At 43.9% G+C, this 24795-nt stretch overlaps 1 protein-coding gene across 2 annotated transcripts in view; it reads right to left on the reverse strand.

The window, feature by feature from the left end:
* Nucleotides 1-18515, reverse strand: part of LOC134338857 (glutathione hydrolase 1 proenzyme-like) — a 70156-nt gene extending 51641 nt beyond the window's left edge. For both annotated transcript variants that reach the window (XM_063035008.1, XM_063035009.1), the window contains exons 1-4: nt 18185-18515; nt 12664-12819; nt 9986-10116; nt 5183-5251 (exon numbers count right to left, since the gene is read on the reverse strand). In XM_063035008.1, coding sequence (XP_062891078.1) covers nt 5183-5251; nt 9986-10116; nt 12664-12819; nt 18185-18303 — 475 coding nt within the window. In that variant the 5' untranslated portion in view covers nt 18304-18515. The remainder of the gene's footprint in view (nt 1-5182; nt 5252-9985; nt 10117-12663; nt 12820-18184) is intronic.
* Nucleotides 18516-24795: the final 6280 nt, after the last annotated feature.

The following is a 24795-nucleotide window of genomic DNA, read 5'->3' on the forward strand; positions in this document are numbered from 1 at the left end:
GTTATGGTCTTATGGTCTTTACACGCATTGGGTGTGTTTTTTTTGCATGTAGGGTGTTTGATGTTTTCTTAGAACGGGTCCCATGGTGTTTCTTTGTTCCATGGCTGCCTGAAAGGAGACGAATCTCAGAGTTGTATCTGCATACGTACTTTGATAATAAATGTGCTTTGAGTTACAGATGCTGGACATCCGATAGTAAAGAAAATGCTGAAAGTATTCAGCAGGTCGGACAGCTTCTGAAGGGAGAGAATCAGACCTTTCCCTAAAGCTGGGAAAAATGAGAGATAAAATGAATTTTAATTCTCAGAGAAAGAGGGCGGGGTGGGGGGAGAGAAAAAGGGATGGTCTGTGAAAGAGTGGAGTGCACGGACACTGAATGCCAATGGAAATATTCTCAAACATTTCCATCTTGGAGTAATTTAAGATATTATTAGTTTCCTCCTAATTAGCCCCATTCTCTCTTCTTTATTCACTACCTTCTGAAATCTGACACCATCACCTCTTTCATCACCAATAAATCTCCCTTTAAGAGTTAACCACAACCCAAACACCACACCCCCACCTCCCAATTCCACTATTTCTCTGCAACTCAAAACTTGTTGTTTTCCAGCAAACTTTTCTTCGTTTTGATGAAAGGGAATCAAGCTAACACATTGAATTGGTTCATCCCTCCACAGATGCTGTCTGACCTGGCGGGTATTAGCAGGTAGTTTCTATTTCAATGCAGCTATTTTGCTATTTCAATGACCATTTAGGGGAAAATATGAAAGTAGATGAAGCATTTTTGCCTGAAATAAGAAAAATTTCATCGAAGACTAACTGATTTCCACACTCCAGGCTGAAGAGGGCAGCATTTTTGTGGAGGTCTTGATAAGTGTGGGTCAACATTGTTTTAAAAGAGATCTATCCTATCAGATATTGAAAGGGAACTGATCAGTCAGTGAAATCTCTCTAATCAATGAAAAGCTTTCTGTAGACTTCTTTTTCTTCATAATACATTTGTTCTACATTTTTTTTCCGTTTCCTAACAGGCGCCATGAACCAAGTACTAGTTAGTTACTGCCCATTATGCCACTGGTATTCGGGGCAGCAATGAAGCCTTCTTTGCTGTTTCGGTAACAATTGTCTCTTGACCGGTCAGGGCTGTTAGCCCTCAGCTGAACCCCCGAACCTGGAGGACCGGTGGACTACTCTTAGTCTGGCCTCTACCCTTTGACCTGTTTGGCATGGGTGACCCTACCAAGAGCCAAAGTGTAAAGCCCTGTCTCCAACCAACATAGCTCTCTGGATTATTGAGGCACCAAACCCCACAACAAAGTTGTGGACCTCTTGGAGGTTTCTGTGTCAAATGTCTGTTTGGATCATGAATGTTTGATCTGCAGTCCATTCTGATTTTCATTATTCTTCTTTCAAAGAGCTGGCTCAGGAACAACTTACTTCTACAATTCCAAGAAAGTTAGAACCAAAGTTTAGGCAGGATTGTGTTAGTCTGAGAACACAATAGCCAGACCTCGTAGTGATAGACGATGGCTTCTGAGGTATTAAGTGACCACATTTTATGTAACTTTCATGTATTAAATATTTATGAAGATTAAGCATCCCTGTTTTCTATTTGAGAAAAAGTGGTATTCAAACTGTTTTTACATAGTTTAGTTCAATTACTTATTTAATGTTCATTTAATGCTTCCACTAATGTTTGGTCTTCATCATCATAATGTGCAGTGTCGTATGACGTGGGCGATCATAGTCTTTCCATGACCACGATTGCTCCTGGCAAAGTTTTCTACAGAAGTGGTTTATCATTGCCTTCTTCTGGGCGGTGCCTTTACAAGACGGGTCACCCCAGCCATTATCAATACTCTTCAGAGATTGTCTGCCTGGTGTCAGTGGTCGAATAACCAGGACTTGTGATCTGCACCGACCGCTCATACGACCATCCACCACCTGCTCCCATGGCTTCACGTGACCCTGATCGGCGGGGGGGGGGGGGGCGGGGGCTAAGCAGGTGCTACACCCTGCCCGAGGGTGACCTGCAGGCTGGTGGAGGGAAGGAGCACCTCACACCTCCTTTGGCGGAGACATATCTCCACACCGCTGCCCAATGTTTGGTACGTTGATGAATACTACACTCTCCCAGTTACTGAACTCCTGTAGGCTGTATGGCTACATGTGACCCTTTGAATTAATTTACAGGATGAGAGCATCTTTGCTAAGGCCAATATTCAGTGCCCATCCATAACCATTAGTTAGGGAGTTCTGCTGCGCCATCTTCTTTGACTGTAGTGTGATGGCAATCCCAGAGGTTTTTGGGTGGATATCCTGGAATTAGCCCAGGGAAAAGAATGGCAATTTATTTTCAGGACTGGATAGTGTGCACAGTAGAGATACGTCTCCTTTCCCCTGCTAGCCTGCAGGTCACCCCTGAGCAAGGTGTGGCACTTGCTTAGCTCCCCCCCACCCCTGATCAGGGTCATGTGAAGCCATGGCAGGTTGTGTGAGCAGCCGGTGCATGTCACAAGTCCTGGTTACGAAACCACTGACGCCAGGCAGACAATCTCTGAAGAGTATTGATAATGGCTGGGGTCACCAGTCTTATAGAAAAGTAGAATACAAAAGTACAGCACAGTACAGGCCCTTCGGCCCACAATGTTGTGCTGACCCTCAAACCCTGCCTCCCATATGAGCCCCCACCTTAAATTCCTCCATATACCTGTCCAGTAGTCTCTTAAACTTCACTAGTGTATCTGCCTCCACCGCTGACTCAGGCAGTGCATTTCATGCACCAACCACTCTCTGAGTAAAAAACCTTCCTCTAATATCCCACTTGAACTTCCCACCCCTTACCTTAAAGCCATGTCCTCTTGTATTGAGCAGTGGTGCCCTGGGGAAGAGGTGCTGGCTATCCACTCTATCTATTCCTCTTATTATCTTGTACACCTCTATCATGTCTCCTCTCATCCTCCTTCTCTCCAAAGAATAAAGCCCTAGCTCCCTCTTGTGAAGACACTGCCCAGAAGAAGGCAATGGCAAACCACTTCTGTAGAAAAATTTGCCAAGAACAATCATGGTCATGGAAAGACCATGATCGCCTATATCATATGACACGGCACATAACGAAGTAACAAATGGATAGTGTGCAACTTAGAAATGAAGTTCAAGGTGATGCCAGTCCCATGGTCTTGCTGCCCTCATCCTCTACTGTAGAGAGGTCACAGGTTTAGGAGACATATCTCAATTATTCTAAATATATGAAACATACCCTCTATAGTCCACTTAACAATGAGTAATTAAAGCACCATATACTTCGTAGATGTAGAAATTCATTACAAAGCCAATCAGTGGTTCCTAAGGAAACATCTTGTGGGGAAAATTCAAAGTTTAACAAGCTACTGTGTTTCTCACTAATACAGGTTCAAAAGTTGATTTATGGTGCAACTTATGTTTATCATCAATATAGTTAGTTATTTATGTGTTTTTGTAGAGGAGAAAAATATACCACAGCAATTGTTATTGGACTTGAGATCAATGTATCTCAGCCAATGATCTACCTGGTGACAGAGCAGGCTTGAGGGGTTAATAGTTACCCATGATGCTTGTTCCAGTGATCTTAGCTGGGAATGAACAATAGATGTCAAGGATGCTCAGACACCAATCCAATAAAGTTGTCAGAAATAACCTGGTATTCAATAAAAACTGCACTGACAATGTCCTTCAACTGTTTGTAAACTATTAAGTACGTAAAACACTATGATACACTGCTAATAGCAATCCCTAGTTTGAAGATGCACTATATAAGTGGCTAAAGGAATGAGGTCTCTTCTTGTTCATTGTGTTCATCCATATACAATTTCTGTAGAACAACAGCAGATACTCTGCTGGAAGAACACGAAAGGGCAAACAGCATCTGCCAAAGGAAAGGGGACGTTGAGATATTGGGTTGAAACCTTGCGCAGGACTGTAAAGTGGTTTCATTTCCAATGAGGGATCAATGGCACTGCAAGAACATTTTATTCTGGCTTCTTTCTCATCCTTTTCTGGTCCTGATGAAGCGTCTTGGCCCAAAACGCCGACTCTTTGTTCCCTTCCATAGTTGCTGCCCGACCTGCTGAGTTCCTCCAGTGTTTTATGAGCGTCTCTCTGGACTTACAGCATCTCTTGAGAATTTATCATTTTCTCCTCCACTGTGAAGTCTCTTCAAGAGATGCCTACCTCGAAGAAGAAGAAATCTCCTTTTCAATGGCAGTTCAGCGAGACCCTTTCTCACTGCTCCCCCTCGATGACCTCTGCTGCTCTCCTATTCTTCACATATCGCCTTCCAGCTGGAACTGTTTCCCCTCCTGCCCCCACCTTCTTACTCTGGCTTCTTCCTTCTTCCTTTCCAGTTCCGATAAAGGGTTTCAGTCCTTTCCATAGATGCTACCTGACCGGCTGAGTTCCTCCAGGTTCATGAATGTATTTTACCTTGTGTTTGACATACCAATGGGAGCAGAAGCCAACTCCTCATATATACAGTTGAGAATGGTATTAACTGCAATCCCAAAGCATTTTATTTTAGGCATCCGTTAGTCTTGTGAGTCCATGGATTTGCACCTTGGAAGGTTTCCAGGGCGCAGGCCTGGGCAAGGTTGTATGGAAGACTGGCAGTTGCCCATGCTGCAAGTCTCCCCTCTCCACGCCACCGATGTTGTCCAAGGGAAGGACACTAGGGCCGATACAGCTTGGCACCGGTGTTGTCACAGAGCAATGTGTGGTTAAGTGCCTTGCTCAAGGAAACAACACGCTGCCTCAGCCAAGGCTCGAACTAGCGACCTTCAGATCACTAGACCGACGCCTTAACCACTTCGCCACGCGCCAGCATTATCACTCCATTTACTTATTTAGAGATATGTTGTGGAACAGGCCCTTCTGAGCCAGTGACCTACCTACTCAATCCTAGCCTAACCACAGGACAATTTACAATGACCGATTAACCTACTAACTGGTACGTCTTTGGGCGGTTTGAGAAAACCGGAGCAGCCCGAGGAAACCACCCGACATGGTTACACGGGGAGAACGTACAGTCTCCTCCCTGACGGCGCCAGAAATGAGCTCCGAACTCAGGCGCCCTGAGCTGTAATTATTTTGTGCATCACTGAACCGATTATAGTCTAACTGTGCCTCGCTTCTGAATCTTATGTTTTACCTGCTTCCTGGTTGCTGCGAATGCCTTGCTCGGGAGCCACTTCTCTTGAATTGATAATTTCAACAGTTCCTGAAGAAAAAAAAAATAATATTAACAAAAGTTGAATTAAATCACAAGGGGAGATTTATCATTTTTACACATTTCAATAATATTAATGCATTTACATTCCTCTTGCATATTTTGTGTCCTCAATCAGAGACAATCAACGAAGCTTGTTGTTGTTTACAATGCTGCTTTTGGCAATGACTCGTTAATAGGCAGACCACGGAATATGCAGACCAAGATGGAATTTCCTTTCTTTCTGATTGAAGAGATTAATGTCCAGTCAGGAAGAAAGGAACTTCAATCTAATTCCACGTAAAATTACACTGTCAGCTTGATGTCAATGCATTTTCTGTTCATGCCCATCTCCAGAATCCGAGTTCTCAAATTAAGCTGACATCAGTGGAGCCCTGAGGGACTTCCTCAACGTCAGAGCTGTCAGTCATGTGAGATGACTAGGTAGTTGTGGTTAGAGTCATAAAAAACTACAGCACAGAAACAGACCCTTTGGCCTATCTAGTCCGAGCCAAACCATTTAAATTGCCTAGTCCTATCAACTTGCATCTGGACCATAGCCCTCCATATCCTAACCATCCATGAAGCTATCCAAACTTCCCTTAAACGTTAAAATCGAGATTGCAAGCACCACTTGTATACTCTCACCACCCTCTGAGTGAAGAAGTTTCACCTCATGTTCCCCTTAAACTTTTCCTGCTTAACCCATGACCTCTAATTATAGTCCACCCAACCTCAGTGGAATAAGCCTGCTTGCGCTTATCCTATCTATACCTCTCACAATTTTGAATAACTCTATCAAATCTCTCCTCAATTTTCTACGTTCCAAGGAATAATCTCCTAATCTATTCAGTCTTTCCATAAAACTTAGGGCCTCCAGTCGTTGCAATATCCTTGTAAAATTTCTCTGTACTCTTTCAACTTTATTCATATCTTTCCTGTGAGTAGGTGACCAAAATTCACACAATACTCCAAATTCGGCCTCACCAACATCTTATACAAATTCAACATAACATCCCATCTCCTGTAATCAGTTCTTTGATTCATGCGAACATGCTATCCTTAATGATCTCAAGCAGAAAACCGTTCACCACTCGTTCCTCTAATACCCTATGCCAGGAATTCTACCAATGTTTTTGCGTGCTGTGCATTCGAACATTATGAAATATCCAAACAGCCTATTTCTGAATTCCTTTCTCCAAGACCTCTGGGCATCATTAGCACAAATTTATTCTACGTAAAGGTCTCAGTTCTCACACAATGAAGCAAGTCTCAATGGGAGTGCTGAGGTTAAAGGTCATGTGCATGTCAAAACATACAGTGAAACGCGTCGTTTGCGTCAATGACCAGCACAGTCCAAGGATGCGCTGGAGGGCAGCCGGCAAGAGTCACCATGCTTTCAGTGACAAGTCAGCATGCCACAACCTACTTAGCCCAACCCGTACATCTTTGGAATGTGGGAGGAAACCAGAGCACCCGGTGGAAACCCACATGGTCACAGGGAGAAGGTACCTATTGTTTGCAGACAGTGGTGGGAATTGAACCCCCAGCCCTGCTACTGTAAAGTGTTATGCTAGCTGCGATGTTACAATGCCGCCCTTTTCAACTTCACCTAACGAAGTGTCCCAGTCTGACCTGTGGCACTTCCAAGCAACTGAACATGTTAATTTTCCTTCTAGTAGGACTTCTGTGTGATTGCAGACCTTGGTTGCTAGGAACATTCCTTCCAACTCCTACCCCAACGTGGATGTCCTGCGGTTCCTCTGACCCAACACTTCCCTGATCCTCCTCGAAATCGTGTTCTTTTCCTCCAGGATTTCCAAGTTTGCAGAGGAAAGATTTTTAGATTAGGATCTCCCATATTATGGGCCACCACTGCCAAGGAGCTTTATATAAAACTATCGCGTGTCCCAGCTCTACATCACCATTGAACATTGTGCCATCACTCCATGAAGAGGGGACTTCACTGAAAGTTTCCCACATTATAACAGTGATTTTATTTCAACTACGCAGGACCCAGGTGGAAGAGAAAGGGTCTTTTGCTTCCTCTTAGTGAAATGAGTCAGACACAAAATCGGGCAGCAGAGATTTAAGATAATTGGGAAAAGGACTGGAGGGGAAAGGACAGAAACATTTTCAGATGATCTTTAGAAATCACTGACTGTAAGGTGGTAGACAGAAAGACCCTCATTACATTCGAAAAGCATTGGGATGTGCATTCACTGAGAGGTAGTCTGCAGGGGACAAGGACTTTGTGCTGGACGCTGGAACTAGACTGGGTCAATTTTGTTTTTGACTGGTAAGGACACAATCTCATAAATTTTCTGACAAATCAGTCTTTCATACGTAGTAGCAGCTGCTATTTTTCATAAAAATAGGAACCAGAATTGATAGCATGATTTCACCACACTTTCAGGGCATTCCAAGCCACTTTATACACTATAAAATATTTAATGTATACTGTAAATCTACTGGGGTCATTTCTTGTGTCCAGTGCTCTTGATGCAGCCTCCTCTACATTGGTGAGACCCGTCGTAAAGTGGGGGACCGTTTTGTTGAGCACCTCTGCTCCAACCGCCAAAATCAGAACTTCCCTATGGCCAAACATTTTAATTCCTGCTCTGACACGTTGGTCCATGGCCTCCTCTTGTGCCAAGATGAGGCCACCCTCAGGGCGAACGAGCGCCACCTTATATTCCATCTAGGTAGCCTCCACCGTGATGGCATAAATATCAATTTCTTTTTCCAGTAAAATAAATTCCCCCCCCCCCATTCCCCACTCTGGCTTCTTAACTCTTCTCACCTGCCTATCACTCCCCCACCCAGTGCTGCCCCTCCTCCTTCCCCTTCTCCCATCGTTCACTCTCCTCTCCTATCAGATTCCCTCCTCTCCAACCCTTTACCTTTTGTAGCCACCTGGCTTCACCAATCACCTTTTAACTATCCTCATCCACCCACCCCCCAATTTTTTATTCTGGCATCTCCCTCTTTCGATTCCAGTCCCGAAGAAGAGTCACGGCCTGAAACATAGACTTTTTATTAACTACCACAGATGCTGCCTGACTGGCTGAGTCATAGCCTTTTGCGTGTGGTACTATAAAGTTTATCTGAAACGCAGCCACTCTACCATGCAAGAAATGCAGGAACCAATCTATACACAGCAAGCTCACACAGACAATAATGTGATAATGCTTAGATTACATGCTTTACTAATAATGAGTGAGAGGCAAGTCTTGGCTAGACATGAGGTACAATTCCTGACCTCTTCTTCAAAAGAGTGCCATTCAAGCTTTTTATGTCTGCCCAAGAGAGCACATCCAGAAATGGCACAATCGAACAACTCAGCGTCCATTCAGTCTTGCACTGGAACATCATCATGATTTTTCATGAAGCAAGACTTGAACCCACAAGCTTCTGGCTCAGAGGTAAAAGCACTTGAAATCTGGCTGGGTATAACTGCAATGCCAAGGTAATACCCAACCCACACCCAATAGGTTTTGGGGGCAGCGTGGTAGAGTAGTGCTTGGCGTAATGCCATTACAGCAGCAGGATCAATACTGCCACCATCGGGAATGAGTGACTGCATGCTCCGATTTCCTCGTACATCCCAAACGGATAGGGGTCAGTCGGTAAATTGGTCACAAGGTGATACTAAGACAGATCCCAATGGGCTCCAGTCTGGACAGCCGCCGTTTGAGTCAGAGCCAATTGATAACGTTGTGCATAAATGCACTTCAGTACACAGGTCGATAAAGTGGTTAAGAGGGCTGATGGAATGCTTACTTTTATTTGTCGAGGCACTGAGTTCAAAGGTCAAGAAGTTATGTTGGAACTTTATAACACTCTGGTTAGGCCACATCTGGAGTATTGCATACAGCTCTGTTCTCCCCACTATAGGAAGGGTGTTAAGGCTTTGGAGAGGGTGCAGAGGAGGTTTACCAGAACACTGCCAAAGCATGTGCCATCAGGGGAGGCTGGATGAACTTGGGCTGTTTTCTCTGGAGCTCCAGAGGTTGAAGGGAGATCTGATAGAGGTTTACAAAACTGTGAGAGGCGTAGATAGAGTAGACGTCCTAGGTTGAAATGTCTACTACCAGAGGGTGGCATTGAGGGTGAGAGGGGGTAGGTTTTTTCACTCAGAGAGTGGCGGATGCCTGGAATGTGCTACCTGGTATGGTGGTAGAAGCAAATATATTAGAGGCTTTTAAGAGATGTTCGGATAGGCGCATGGATGTGAGGAAGATGGAGGGATATTTGGCATGGTGGAGGTAGGAAGGATAGTGTTTGGGTGCTTTTTAGCTGGTTCAGCATAACATTGTGGGCCAAAAGGCCAGTTCCTGAGCTGTGCTCTTCTATGTTCCAAAGAACTGTACAATTCACAGCACACGCAATGTTGGAAGCAAACTCTGCTGAGTTGGGAAGAAGGAATGAAGCAATGCGAGTGAAATATGCTAAAAGTAACGCTCAAACAAGTGAAAATGTGCAGATGCTGGAAATCCGAGCAACACACACAAAATGCTGGAGGAACTCAGCAGGCCAGGCAGCATCCATGGAAAAAAGTACAGCCGACGTTTTGGGCCAAGTTCCTCCAGCATTTCGTGTGTGTTAAAAATAAAGCTGTTTTTTCTCTCCCCCCCCATATTCCTCCATTTTACATTTTACTCCTTTTATATAACATCAGTTCATTTAAAAAAAAGCATGAGAGAATCAAAACAAGAGGGAAACATTCAATGATGAGAAGTGAACCAGTAGATGCATTGTAGACTGTGAGGATTAGCCCTCCACCGATTCCCATACTGTGGACGTTCACCAGTCCAATGCAGAGCAGAGCTGCGATGGTCGCATCAACCACTGATCCGTTCCACATCAGGACGTCTCTGCAACCACACAGAAATGCAAAGGTCAAGGAGCAATCTTACAGCGCAGGGAGAGGCATTTGACTCAATATGACTGTACTCATTATTTCGAAAGAGCTATCCAATTAATCTGCCCTCTTTCCACCTTTTCCTACAAAGCTGTGTAAACCCTCTTTGCTCCTGACGCAAGTGCAAATTTCAAAAGACACACATTTTCCTCTCTCCTTGGTCCACTGGCAGGGAACATGAATAGCAGCCTTAATGTCAGAAGAGCAATTATAACGCTTCCCTGCAGACGTTTACAATGGCCATCCCTTTCCCATTTAAGTCTCATAAAATTATTCAAATTATAGTCCTGGGGCAAAACCGGGAGATGGTCTCTGCATTGACAGGAAAGGTATGGCTACGATTTTATTCATTTCGATGCCCTCTGAATTCGGAACTATGGGAAGTGGTAGGATTTAGTTATATTTAAAATTGAGTATCATTGCAAAATGGTTCTAATCTTGTATAGTCTAAATCAGATTTTAAAACTTGAGTTGACCCTGAAGTGAAATCTAAAGAGTCTTGTACCAGACCACGTGAGGGTAGGTAACTCGAACACCACTCAGTGATCAGGTTCAATTCCCACCGCCGACTGTAAGGAGTTTGTACGTTCTCCCTGTGACCGCATGGGTTTCCTCCCACAGTTCCAAGACGTGCCGGTTGGTGGGTTAATTGGTCATTGTAAATTGTCCTGTGATTAGGCTAGGGTTAAATTGGGGGATTACTGGGTGGCGTGGCTCGAAGGGCCAGAAGGGCCTATTCCGCGTTGCATCTCAATAAATAAATAAATTCATTAAACTCATCTAATGCGCCTGGATGACAGACTTGAGTGTAGCACGAAAACAGAAGCTGTGTACAAGAAGGGCCAGAGTTGCCTCTACTTCCTAAGGAGGCTGAGGTCCTTTGGAGTCTGCCAGCCTCTCCTTCACATGTTCTACCAGTCCGCTGTTGCCAGTACAATCTTCTATGCGGTGGTGTGCTGGGGCAATGGCATCAACATGGGTGATGCCAACAGGCTCAATAAACTGATTAGAAAGACTGGATTTGTTATAGGAGTCAGACTGGACACACTGGAGGCTGTGGTAGAACAAAGGATCCTACGGGAAATTCTGGCAATTCTGGACAATGCTTCTCACTCTCTGCATGCCACCTAGGCTGAACAGAGGAGCACTTATAGTTTTTTTTAAATGTGTCGTACCAGACATTCAGCCATTCTTGTCTGGCACGTGGTGTCAGGATTAACTGGGTCACGTATTGAATGTTCCTGACTCGACCCTTGTATTTTTTACCAGGCCGAGTGGCCAGCTTGACACTCAACCCGGCACGGATGGAAAGTGTGCTCGGGGGTGGCCCGACCTGGATTCGAACTCGGGAACCTTCGCTCCGGAGTCCAGAGCTGATGTCACTGCGCCACCAGTAATAGACTTTTAGTAATAGACTAAGACAACTGCGCTGCTCCAAAGTAAGTCATTCTTACTCTTGGCCATTAGGCTCCATAAAGAGTGAACCTATAGCCGGGGAAGTGATGACCCCCTCCTGTTAGACTTTCGGTGGTAACTCAAGTTTTATTCTTCCTACTTCTCATCTAATATTTATATCTGTGCACTTGTAATGCTACTGTAACACTGTAATTTCCTTTGGGATCGGTAAAGTATCTATCTATCAATCAAGGCAGATGACTAATTATCTCACTTTGGATAGATTTTTGCACAGTAGGGGAATTAAAGGTTATGGGGAAAAGGCTGGTAGGTGGAGATGAGTCCATAGCCAGATCAGCCATGATCTTATTGAATGGCGGAGAAGGTTCAATGGGCCAGATGGCCAACTCCTGCCCCTGTTTCTTATATTCTTATTTTCTTATGTAAGGACTCTTTATCCTGTTATTTCATGCTCCCACAGAAAAGAATCACAGAGTTGCACGTGGTGACGTGCACATATTCCGATAATAAATTTTAATTTGAACTTTAAACTTTTTAGACGATCAAGTCAGGTCTCTTCAGAGGAAAGTTCAGAAACATTTCATTCTGGATACAAGACCCCTTGAGCTCTCTTTGCAAATGGTGGATGATACTGATTAATTTTTAAACCTGAGAAATATTTGTAATCCAAGTGATGTGGCTCAATGACGGTTAATTTACAAGTCGGCCACGATTTCACTCGATGGTGAAACAGACCAGAGGAATTAAAATGGCGTGGTTGTGTTCCGCGGTTCTGGGGCGGTTTCTCTGGCAGGGTGTAGCGCTTGGCAGTTCAGGGCGTAAACAAGTGGTGCAGGCATGGGTGTGCGATTTCAATGTGAAGTCACATCACAGTGTTTTTACAACTTTGGCTTAAGCAATACACTTCTCATGCCAATTCCCCTGAAACTGAAGGTAACTTAAGCACATCCACATCCAAGACTTTTCAACTAACCAAGGTGACACTTCATCATGTTTTTCACTGAAAGATTACCGAGAAACACATGGATTTTGATGCATTACAGATGCCTCTCCAATATTCCAATGAAGAACCACGGTGGCTTACCTGCCGATTCTAGAACACCGTGCTGCATCAGATGCCACTGCAGTGTTTTTATGGATCTCGCAGGCCTTACATCCACTGGTCAGATGCATAATTGCTCCAACACTAATAATAACAGTGATAATCAGGAGGATCCCAGTGATGTAGCCCATCTTCTTTCTGGAAGAACAACTCAGGCGTCATGGATTAGCCTCCAATAAATTTGAATAATATTCAGACCCATCAAATCAAGTTGTTGCAATGATGGCAAACACGTAATAAGGTACTTTGTCAAATGTGGTTTTTTTTTCATCTTTGTGGCTGTGGTCTAAATTAAGTTCTAAATTTGTAGAGGAGATGCTCCTAGGGAGATTAATAACTGGAATAGATTATGAAGACACGCAGTCCTCTTTTATTGTCGTTTAGTAATGCATGCATTAAGAAATGATACAAAATAGAACACAATTTTGCTTTATTGATTAAATTGGTGGAAAGAGAAAGGCCAAATGAACAGCCTGAAGACTTGACCAACAGGGTTCTTCTAAATCAAAAATGGGGACTATTTTGATGATTATCGTTTTCAGCAAACTTACAAATTTCGAACACAGAGCACTGCAGACTCTTTGGTCTGCGATGTTTTAAGTGAGTCTAAGATCAACCTAATCCTTCTCTCACACATGGCCCTGCATTCTTCTTTCACCCATGTGCCTATCTGAGTGCCTCTTAAATGTCCCTAATGTAGCTACAAGGTGGCAAGGTGGAGATAGGTCTCTGCCAAAGGAGGTGCAAGGGGTTCCTTCCTTCCGCTAGCCCACAGGTCACCCTTAGGTAAGGAGTAGCACCTGCTTAACCCTCCTCTGATCATGGTGAAGCCATGGAGGCAGGTGGTGGATGGGTGTATGAGCAGCTGGTGCATATCACAAATCCTGGTTATGTGACCACTGACGCCAGGCAAACAATCTCTGAAGTGTATTGACAATGGCTGGGGTCACCCGTCTTGTAAAGGCACTGCCCAGAAGGCGGCAATGGCAAACCACTTCTGTAGAAAAACTTACCAAGAACAATCATGGTCATGAGATCATGATCGCCCGACATGGCACACAATGATGATGATGAATGTATCTACTTCCACCACCATAGTAACCGTGAAGTTATTAAGGTCTATTTTGTTAGGTGTAAAACCCAAGCATTGCTAATCTTCTTGCTTCTGTAGGTTTCCAATGTTTAATTACAACCATGACAAACATCATGACCTTGGTACGTCAGTAGACTAGGACAAGAGTAGTGCCGATTTTACTGGCAGTGCAGATCAATCATTTACTGCCAGTCTGATAGGATTGTGAGACAGGATGCGTAAAGAGTATTGGTCAGCAACCTGTCGTACAGAACATGTACGTAGCTAGCTGCCTGAGGCTTTTGCACAGTACTGTATTTGTCAATGTGGAGCGGAGAGCGAGTTTGGTTCAATGGTTTAATGATTCCATTTCATATCAGAGAATGTATACAGTATACAACCCGAAATTCTTACTTTTCACAGACATCCACGAAACAGGAAAAAAACCCCAAACAAAGAATGCGAATGTAAATGTATATATAAATCTGATGCGAGCAAAGGATGTTGGGAATGGGGAGGTAGGAGCACTGTGGGATGGGTTTGGAACAGGCAGCAGAGGAGGGTCGGGGCGGGGAGGGGTGGCGCGGGTGCAGACACACCCAGCCCTGAGACACCAGGTAAGATCATTTGATTCCAAACAACCGGCTTATTGATCATTACAGAATGTCTCTCTGATACTTCCTGCTTCCTTCCCCTTTTCCCAACCATGATTCCCCTCTCCCTGCCCTCTTCCCACTCTCAGTCCACAGTGGAGACCCATATCTGAATCAGGTTTATCATCACTCACACGTCATGAAATTCGTGTTAGAACTTCCACTATTTGGAGAGCCAGTTGCTCCCAGCAGAGGTACAAAGTCTTCAAACTTGTAACTGTCAGCAAATCGTAGTCCAGCATTTTTTGATAATCTGCCGGTGTTTGGATAAACAATCGTTCTTCTCAGCCTCTTTATCTGTCTCAAACTTATGACAGGGGGCTTCAAAGACTTTCGAGAGTGACATTTACCTGCTGAATCTAAAATTTTAATCCTCCTGCCCCATTTCTTCGAATAATGGGCCAGTTTCTAAAATGGGTGGCGGGGTGGAGATATCTCTCTGCCAGAGGAGATGTATGATGTTCCTCCCCTCTGCTGGCCTGCAGGTCACCCTTGGGCAAGGTGTAGCACCTGCTCTGCCTGCCACCCCCGCCTCCCCCCCCGATCAGGGTCACATGAAGACATGGGAGCAGGTGGTGGATGGTCGTATGAGCAGCTGGTGCACATCACAATCCTGGTTATGCGACCACTGATCCAGGCAGACAATCTCAGAAGAGTATTGATCATGGCTTGTGAAGACATTGTCTAGAAGAAGGCAACGGGAAACCACTTCTGTCGAAAAATTTGCCAAGAACAATCGTGGTCATGGAAAGACCATAAGTCATATGAGACAGCACATGATGATGATGATGATAATGATGACAATGAAGATACAATAAACCTATTCTAAAAGTCAGACGACAAATAGGATGGTTCTGGCAACTTTGTAGACCATATTTGCCAATCTCAAGGACAGAGAATCCATTCAAAAAGTGTTGCTGTGTATATGTTCAGCTACAGTGGTTATTCAACAAATAGCCGTGGAGGCCAGGCCATTGGGTGTATTTAAGGCGCAGGTTGATAGCTCCTTGATTAGTGAGGGTGTGAAAGATTACAGGAAAAATGTAGGAGAACGGGGTTGAGAGGGAAATGGTCCAGCTATGAAGAAAAGGCTAGGTAGACTCGATGGGCCGAATAACCTAATTCTGCTCCTATGTCTTATGCTCTTAGTGTTTGAAACACTGTCTAAGTACTTCAGGCCTAATATTTCTCACAATTTTCTGTTGGCTCATCTCATAGTAATCTGTCTACCACTCATAAACTTCACTCCCAACCCTTGGGATAAGTAAATGGCTGCTTGGTCCTTTCTATCTGCTCTACGGCAATTAATTCAGAACAACACTTAAAATCCACTTGAACCTGAAAAATTGGCAACAAATTCTGCTAATTGGAACAACCCAGGTGAAATAAAATACTTTTTGCAAACTTTCTTTTTCCACGTGTTGAAGACGTAGCCCCTCATCTGTTCTCCCTGCTGGATGCCTGCCCTGAACTCCGTAGTAGCTTAGAGCATAGAACACAGAACAGTACAGCACAGGAACAGGCCACTCGGCCCACAATGTTGTGCTGTACTGGCTAAAAAGCAATTCAAAAACACACAAACACTAATCCTTCCTACCTACACCATGTCTATATCCTTCCATCTTCCTTACATCCACATGCCTATCCAAACGTCTCTTAAAAGCCTCTAATGTATTTGCTTCTGCCACCATACCAGGCAGTGCATTCCAGGCATCCACCACTGTCTGTGTTCCCTCACATCCCCCTTGAACCCCTACCCCCTCTCACCTTCACCCTTCTGGTATTAGACATTGTAACCCTGGGAAACAGCTACTCTATGTCCACTCTATCTGCACCTCTCATAATCTTGTAAACATTTACCAGATCTCCTCTCAGCCTCCGGCACTCCAGAGAAAACAACCCAAGTTTAACCAGCCTCTCGTGATAGCACATGCCCTCTAAACCAGGCAACATTCTGGTGAACCTCTTCTGTACCCTCTCCGAAACCTCAACATCCTTCCTATAGTGGGGTGATCAGAACTGTATGCAATACTCCAGATGTGGCCTAACCAGAGTTTTATAAAGTTACAACATAACCTCTTGACTTTTGAACTCAAAAGCAAGTATTCCATAAACCTTCTTAACCACCTTATTGACCTGTGTAGCCTCTTTCAAGGAGTTATGTACTTGGACCCCTGGAGCTTTGAGCACCTCAAGCTAATTTTCCTGAAGAGAAGCGTCTTCCCTCCAGAACTGGGCAGTACCCATTCTCTTTAAAAGATTGCCCCCAACAAATATCTGTTGATATGACGAAAAAAAAGCAAGCCAATAAACTACAGTAGCAGATAAGCAGTAAATGCATTAACTAGTGCACCCAAGTCTTTCTGATGACTCTGCCATAGTTGGATGCATCAGCAAGGGAGATGAGGCTGAGTACAGGGCTACGGTAGGAAACTTTGTCACGTGGTGTGAGCAGAATTATCTGCAGCTTAATGTTAAAAAGACTAAGGAGCTGGTGGTAGACCTGAGGAGAGCTAAGGTACCGGTGACCCCTGTTTCCATCCAGGGGGTCAGTGTGGACATGGTGGGGGATTACAAATACCTGGGGATACAAATCGACAATAAACTGGACTGGTCAAAGAACACTGAGGCTGTCGACAGGAAGGGTCAGAGCCGTCTCTATTTCCTGAGGAGACTGAGGTCCTTTAACATCTGCCGGACGATGCTGAGGATGTTCTACGAGTCTGTGGTGGCCAGTGCTATCATGTTTGCTGTTGTGTGCTGGGGCAGCAGACACCAACAGAATCAACAAACTCATTCGTAAGGCCAGTGATGTTGTGGGGATGGAACTGGATTCTCCAACGGTGGTGTCTGCAAAGAGGATGCTGTCCAAGTTGCATGCCATCTTGGTCAATGTCTCCCATCCACTACATAATGTACTGGTTGGACGCAGGAGTACATTCAGCCAGAGACTCATTCCTCCGAGATGCAACACTGAGCATCATAGGAAGTCATTCCTGCCTGTGGCCATCAAACTTTACAACTCCTCCCTTGGAGGGTCAGACACCCCGAGCCAATAGGCTGGTCCTGGACTTACTTCATAATTTACTGGCATAATTTACATATTACTATTTAACTATTTATGGTTCTATTACTATTTATTATTTATGGAGCAACTGTAACGAAAACCAATTTCCCCCGGGATCAATAATGTATGACTATGACTATGACTAAGTCTAGAATATTCTGAGGACACTTTCATTCCAAGTAATCAATGTGGAGCTAACATTCTTGTCTCACACTGAGCTTAGACTTCCTGTTAAAGAACTATCACTTAAAAGAATCCCAACGTTCATCAGTGTCTTTGGTATGACAGGGAATCACAAAACTTTGATGGAAGAGCCACAGACCACTTCTTACACAAGCATGGACTTGCCTCGTTTTGCAATAATGTCTTGTTTTTTGGCACAAATCTTTATTTCTTCACTGTCTGGTAATAGTTTATGTACTATATATTCTAATCTGAGTGTCGTCTAAAACTGATGCTGTGGAAAGCAAGCTTTTTTCCATTGCACCTGTATCTCACTGACACTAAACTCGACTTGTCTTGACAGCCATTCAGCGCTTTATGCACCTTCTTTAAAAGAGTCATCAAAGTTATCCCATTCCGCAGAGCTCTTTCTTTCTGTACCCCCTTTTACACACCCAATTCCTTTGTGAAAGCTACTGTTGTTTCTGCTTCCTCCGTCCTCTCAGACAGTGCATCCAGATCATAACAAGAGAAGAAAAGGAGATTTACCTGTTTCCAAAATGCCCGGAGTCAAAAGTTGCAGGGCTGTGAATTCTGGGTTGTAGTGGGGTAATGTTGGAGCTTTTCTCATTAAGAGCCCCGATTTCTGATGGATTTTCATCACCCATTTTTTTGCATTTCCTCAGTAAGTTCTGTGCAGCATAGATTTTCTGACCAGGGCCCTCTCTTCACATGAACAGTTGCTCCTTTCTCTCAATTGACAGCAATCGTTTGTAATTCCTCCCTCAAATCACCATGGCAATCGCCTTGCAACTGTTGCTTTTAAAATAAAAGTTGAGGTTTCAGTGGGATTGAAATGAAAAGATTGCTGGTCATGATATTGATGTCAACAGCCAACCTTGATACAACATTGATTATGATTGGATTAGCATTTATCCAATTAAAAGCAAGATTGTGGGCACTGTGAAAATAATGGTGGGGGAGGGTAAGTAGTAATGCCTTCACAGAATCATAATCGTGCTTCAGAATATTCAGGAGGGATAGATTCTAGGTCACCCTGGCAGCTACAATATTTTGTACGAGCGCAGCTGTAAAAGTGAAGTGCAATTGCCGGGAAGCTGCGAAGGGACCAGAAAATGTTGAGATCGCACACCAGTTCCATCAGCAACTGAGACAAAAGAAGGAGGTTAATGCCTTGAACGTAGGTTAGGGACAAAATGTTGCTTCTCTTCTCAGTTGCCGGCTGGCCTGCCCTGTATCACAACAGTAGCTGTACTTCAAAAACACTTTATTGCTGGAAAGTGCTTTGGGACATCGTGAGACCATTATGCTCCTAATTTCCATTCTTACACTTTATTTCGAACACCTTCCATTTTAGCTCGGATGATAACGGGGTTTCTCCGCCAATAAGGTGCCCCTCGACTTAGTTGCATTTCTTAATGCTTTGGTGTGGCAACTTTCATCTCCCATACAGGTGGTGATAAATCGGCATGCAGAAAGGAGACCGGAAACGTGGCTGAGTTGAGCCATAGCAATAATGTCTCACCCAGTGTCAGCAAGACCAAGGAACTGATTATAGACTTCAGGAGAAGGGAACCAGAGTTCCATGAGCCAGTCCTCATCAGAGAATCAGAGGTGGACAGGGTTAGCAACTTTTAAATTCATAGGTGTTACCATTTCATGAAGACCTGTCCTAGACCCAGCATGTAAATGCGATTGCTAAGAAAGCACGGCAGCACCTCTGCTTCCTCAGGAGCCTGCCGAGATTTGGCACGTCATTAAAAACTTTGACAAACTTCTCTAGGTGTGTGGTGGAGAGTGAATTGACTGGTTACACCATGGCCTGCTGTGGAAACACCAGTGCTTTTGATCAGAAAGTGAATTTGGCGCGGGTGAAGCCCACCCATTGAGCATGAAGTGCTGTTGTAGGAAAGCAGCATCCATTGTCAGAGATTGCCACCATCCAGGCCGTGCTCTCGTCTCGCTGCTGCCATCAGCTAGAAGGTATAGAGGCCTCAAGACTTGCACCACCAGGTTCAGGAACAGTTACTACCCCTCAACCATCAGGCTCTTGAACCAAAGGGGATAACTACACTCACTTGCCCATCCACTGAGGTGTTCCCACAGCCAATGATCTCATTTTAAGGACTCTTTGCCTCATGTTCTCATTACTTATTGCTAATTATTTATATTTGCATTTTCACAGTTTGTTGTCTTCTGCACCTTTCATTGACCCTGTTATAGTTACTATTCTATAGATCTACCGAGTATGCCTGCAGGAAAATAAATCCCAGGGTTGTATATGGTGATATATAGGCTGATAATAAAAATTACTTTGAACTTTGAAGTCAAGATCGCTCTCACAAAAATCTCCTCTCCAGAATTTGGTATATAGTTTTCTACAAATTTATGTACACATCCATCAAACGCCATAGCTATTCAAATACTGGCTTCAGGATCCAGAAAAAAAAAGGTCATCTTTAAGATATAATGGAGGGCTATGCAATAGGGAAGGGTTAGATTACTCTTAGAGTAGGTTAGAGTTGGAATAGGGTTGGATAGGAGGGGTTTGGAGGGCAATGGTCCTGGTGTAGTTTAAATGTGTTGTGATTTAATATTTAAATAATATTTGAGTAGTGTTGGCATGTGGCCAAGTGGTTAAGGCGTTCATCTAGTGATATGAAGGTCGCTAGTTCGAGCCTCGGCTGAGGCAGCATGTTGTGTCCTTGAGCAAGGCACTTAACCACACATTGCTCTGCGACGACACCGGTGCCAAGCTGTATGGGTTCTAAATGCCCTTCCCTTGGACAACATTGGTGGCGTGGAGAGGGGAGACTTGCAGCACGGGCAACTGCCGGTCTTCCATACAACCTTGCCCAGGCCTGCGCCCTGGAAACCTTCCAAGGCGCAAATCCATGGTCTCACGAGACTAACGGATGCCTATTAATATTTGAGTAAGTTATTTATTGAGATTCAGCCCTTCGAGCCACACAGTCCAGCAATCTCCCAATTTAACCCTACTCTAACCATGGGACAAATTACAATGACCAATTAACCTACCAACCGGTGCATCTTTGGGCTGTGCAAGGAAAGTGGGGCACCCAGAGGAAACCTAAGCAGTCATGGGGAAAATGTACAAACTCCTTACAGGCAGTGGTAGGCAATGAATTTTGGGTCACCTGTACTGTATAGCATTGTGCTAACCACTATGCAACCGTGCTGCCTGTAATTTTGTAAATGTGTTGTTGTTTAAGTATTCTTGATTGCTTAAATAACTCATTGCAAGTTATATGTGAAAATACGTTAATTGCACATGTCATCACGCTACTATGTGATACGTGTGTGCCTCGCTTAAAGTAAACTCGAAGTTAGACACACATTTTCAGACTGCTGAATCTTCTTTTGACTTAGTTTCATGTTTTGAAGTGGCAAAACATAACAAAATGGATAGGTATGGACTAGATGGGCTGAAGGGCCTGTTTCCTTACTGTAGTTTTCTATGACTCTAAAAGGATGGCACAACATCGTGGGCCAAAGGGCCTGTACTGGGCTCTAATGTTCTAAGTTCTATGAGTCACTAGGTGTGAAACAGAAAGATAAAATCATTCAGCCCCCTTCAGCCAATGAAGTTTATGACTGGAAGGATATTTTCTGTTGCAATGTCAAAACTGTTGGTGACATTGTGAAAGCTAAGTCGGCAATTTGTTTTTTTTTAGCAATCAGAGCAATTCTTCCCATTGCACTTGTAATGTTGCTCATGCATTGTAACCAGACTAAATCTTCCCCCATCCCAAGGATTTGTCTTTTTTGTTTCCGTTTAAAGGGCACATTCAGTGACCAGAAAGAATGCAAGTTCCTGCAAATAGAGCAGATATCTTATCTGTGTTGTTTTTTTCTCTTTCCGCTCAATTGCCAGATTGTAGGTTAACCCCAGGAAAGGAGAGACAAACCAGAGTAACTGGAATTAGTTCACAGTACACAGAGAGATACACGAAAATAAAGAAGAGCCTCGACCTGAAATGGTTTATTCATTTCTATAAGTATTGCTTGACCTGCAGAGTTCCTCCAGCATTTTGTGTGTGTTGCTCTGGATTTCCAGTGTCTGCAGACTTTCTCGTGTTTACTTGCTGCCCGATACGCCGCTGGCATTTAGGCAGCAGTGAAGGCCTTCCATCCCTGGCGGTGTTCAAGGCTTCCTTCATCACGTCAGTAGCTTCCTCTCAGTTCTCACTCCCATCAGTCATGGAATTCCTGGGTGGAGACTCAGGGATACCATCACACCGAGATGTAGAAGGATTCTTCATTTTTGTTTCTGTGACAATTTCTTTCACCAGTCAGGGTTGCTAGCCCGGAGCTGAACCCCCAAAACATGGAGGACCGGTGGACCAGTCATAGTCTGTCCTCTACCCTTTGACCTTTTTGGCAAGAGACAAAGCATATAAAGCCTTGACTCCAGCCAACATAGCTCTAGGTTATTGAGGTATACAAGCCTCCAAACCCAATGACAGGTTGTGATCCTCCTGAGGTTTCTCATCTTTATGATATACTAAAATGAACCAACATTCCCTGGAGCTGCATTTACTAAATGAATTGGGACTTGTTAATAATTGAAACAAGTATTATCGAGTGCAAAACAATTATAATGAGAAAGCTAGCTGGAAACATCTTTGCAAAAACGCACACTGAGGTCATCACTTGAGGAGGGTTTGAGAAATGAAAAAGGTGAAGATCAAAGCTGGAGAGAAGATCAAATAGCTTCCTCATGGGCTTGGCCAAGTTGGGATGGGAATGGAAATCAGTTCCTGGACCAAGGGTGCCAGATCACCTTGCAGAGCCAGCAAGTGAGGAGAAGATGGTGGCACGACGGCAGCGCGCGCGGCCTCTCCGGTGAATGATATCTGTAATCTGTCAAGTAGGGGACCGTGCACAATTCTGATTTAATGGAGATGGAAGTGAGAGCATGGAGGAACGTCTGGAAAACTTCTGAAATGCCCGCCTCGCTGCTGCTGCTACTGTGTGGTAACCGGAATCTCCGGAGCAGAAGGCCCCGAAATCCTCAGCTTTGCGTGTTTCAGCGGTCGGGGTGAGGTCGAAGGCGCTCGGCAGAGGATGGCTCTCAGGAGGCTGTATCGGAGGGGCTGGTCGGAGGCTAGAAGTTTTCGGACGGACGGACTCAGGGTCGGCTGTAGTCGGCTGTTTCCAAGGCATCGGCAAGTTGACGGTGCCTGGAGGTTTATGGCAGGGAGTTTCTCCCTTTTGCCACCTGCTATCGGGGACTCGGGAGTCGATCAACTCGGGGACTTTGAGATTTTTTTTTACCGTGCCCATGGTTTGTTCTTCATCAAATTATGGTATTGCTTTGCACTGCTGTAACTATATGTTATAATTATGTGGTTCTGTCAGTGTTAGTCTTTGGTTTGTCCTGTTTTCTGTGATATCACTCTGGAGAAACATTGCAACATTTCTTAATGCACATATGCATTTCTAAATGACAATAAAAGAGGACTGAGTGTTCTCATAATCCAAGTGCCGTCTTGCCTCGGGTGCCAGGAATCCACTGACCAGGCCAATCTCTTCCCCTTCCAGCAAACTGAAGTTACGATGTTGATGATGATGTCAGGCTGAGACCTTGTTCATACCCTGATATGTGCACTTTATTAGTTAAAGGAATGGGAATGGGGTCTGTTATTTTTCCTGACGTTTTTCATTTTCTTCTTGGAAAGCATTGAGCAACGTGATGCTGAAAATTGGAGGGTCAAGGAAAATGGCAAATCTTTCCGTCAATTTTCAGATCCCATAGCTTGTGAAACTTTAAGAATGCTCAAAGAGTCAGAGAGAGGTGTGACGTTGAGTCAGGCTCTTTGGCCCATCAGGTCCTGCTGACTGTCAACCAGCCACTTACATTAACTCTATGTTAATCCCATTTTTGCATTCTCCCCACATTCTCATCAACTGCCTGTGGATTCTACCACTTGCTTTCACAAGAGGTGATTCACATTGGCTAATTAACTTACTTCTCAAAGAGAACCACAACCTTGTCATGCTTTGGATACTTGTCTGCCTCAATGACCCAGAAAGCTATGCTGGCTGTGTTGTAATACAGTAATGTTTGGGTAATGTTGTAAGTATATTTTTTGATTAAGCATTCTTTGTTGTTTGCATAATTAATTACAGTTATATGTAAAAGTATGTGAATGGCATACATCATTCCACCACTATGTCATAAATGCGCGCCTAGCTAAAGTAAAATGAATTATATACACGAGTTATCCCTGGCTCCGTGCTTTTCATTCAGTTAGCTTTAAGTTTTGGAGTTACAAAACATAACAGTGATGAGGCAGTTTTAAAATGAATCCTAGATGACCTGTTGAAGTTCAGCAAGACGACTGAGTTTTTAAAGCAAGATGCTTTCCTTGCAAGAGGAGAAAAATAGTTGAGTATTTAAAAATGCAGCACATGTCTCTTCAAAAGGGGACAGAAACGGAAGTATTTTAAAAAGGAATAAAACAGATAAAATTCATGGGTTCATAAACAGTGAGTACTACATGGTAGTCATCATAAAAATTTCAAAATTTGCTGGCTACATCAGAAAGATAGACATTTGATTACACAAAAGATAACTGGATATTGTATACTAAGTGAATTGAGCTGCATTTTGAAGCAAATGAAATAGCTAATGAAAACTGACTGCCAGTTTTTCTGTGTGCATATAATTTGCTTCGAAGTTTGACTGCTCTAGCCAAACCAGCCGAAATGAGCTTTGCTGATATCATGAACATAATGCAGGAACATTTAGAACCAAAACCACTGTTGACTGCAGAACATTCTAGGTTTCATAAGCGGAATCACAAGGAAGGGGAGTACTTCTCAGTGTACCAAGAAGAATTGAAGAGATTGTCAGAGCATTGTTTCAGTTATTCCACAAAATGAATTTGAACGGCATTTCAAAGGTACTGAACTGAAGCCTTCAGATATCCAACTAAGAAGTTATAATGGAGAAAAGATAATTCCTGTAGGAATGACATTTGCAAGAGTGAAATATAACAACCAACAAACCATATTGGGCTTGTTTGTGGTAAAAACAGGAAGGCCAGCATTGTGGAGATGTGATTGGCTGAGACAACTACAACTTGATTGGAGATCCATCCACCATTTTCATG

The sequence above is a fragment of the Mobula hypostoma genome, chromosome 28 (genome assembly GCF_963921235.1).
Source record: "Mobula hypostoma chromosome 28, sMobHyp1.1, whole genome shotgun sequence".
Classification (NCBI taxonomy): Eukaryota; Metazoa; Chordata; class Chondrichthyes; order Myliobatiformes; family Myliobatidae; genus Mobula; species Mobula hypostoma.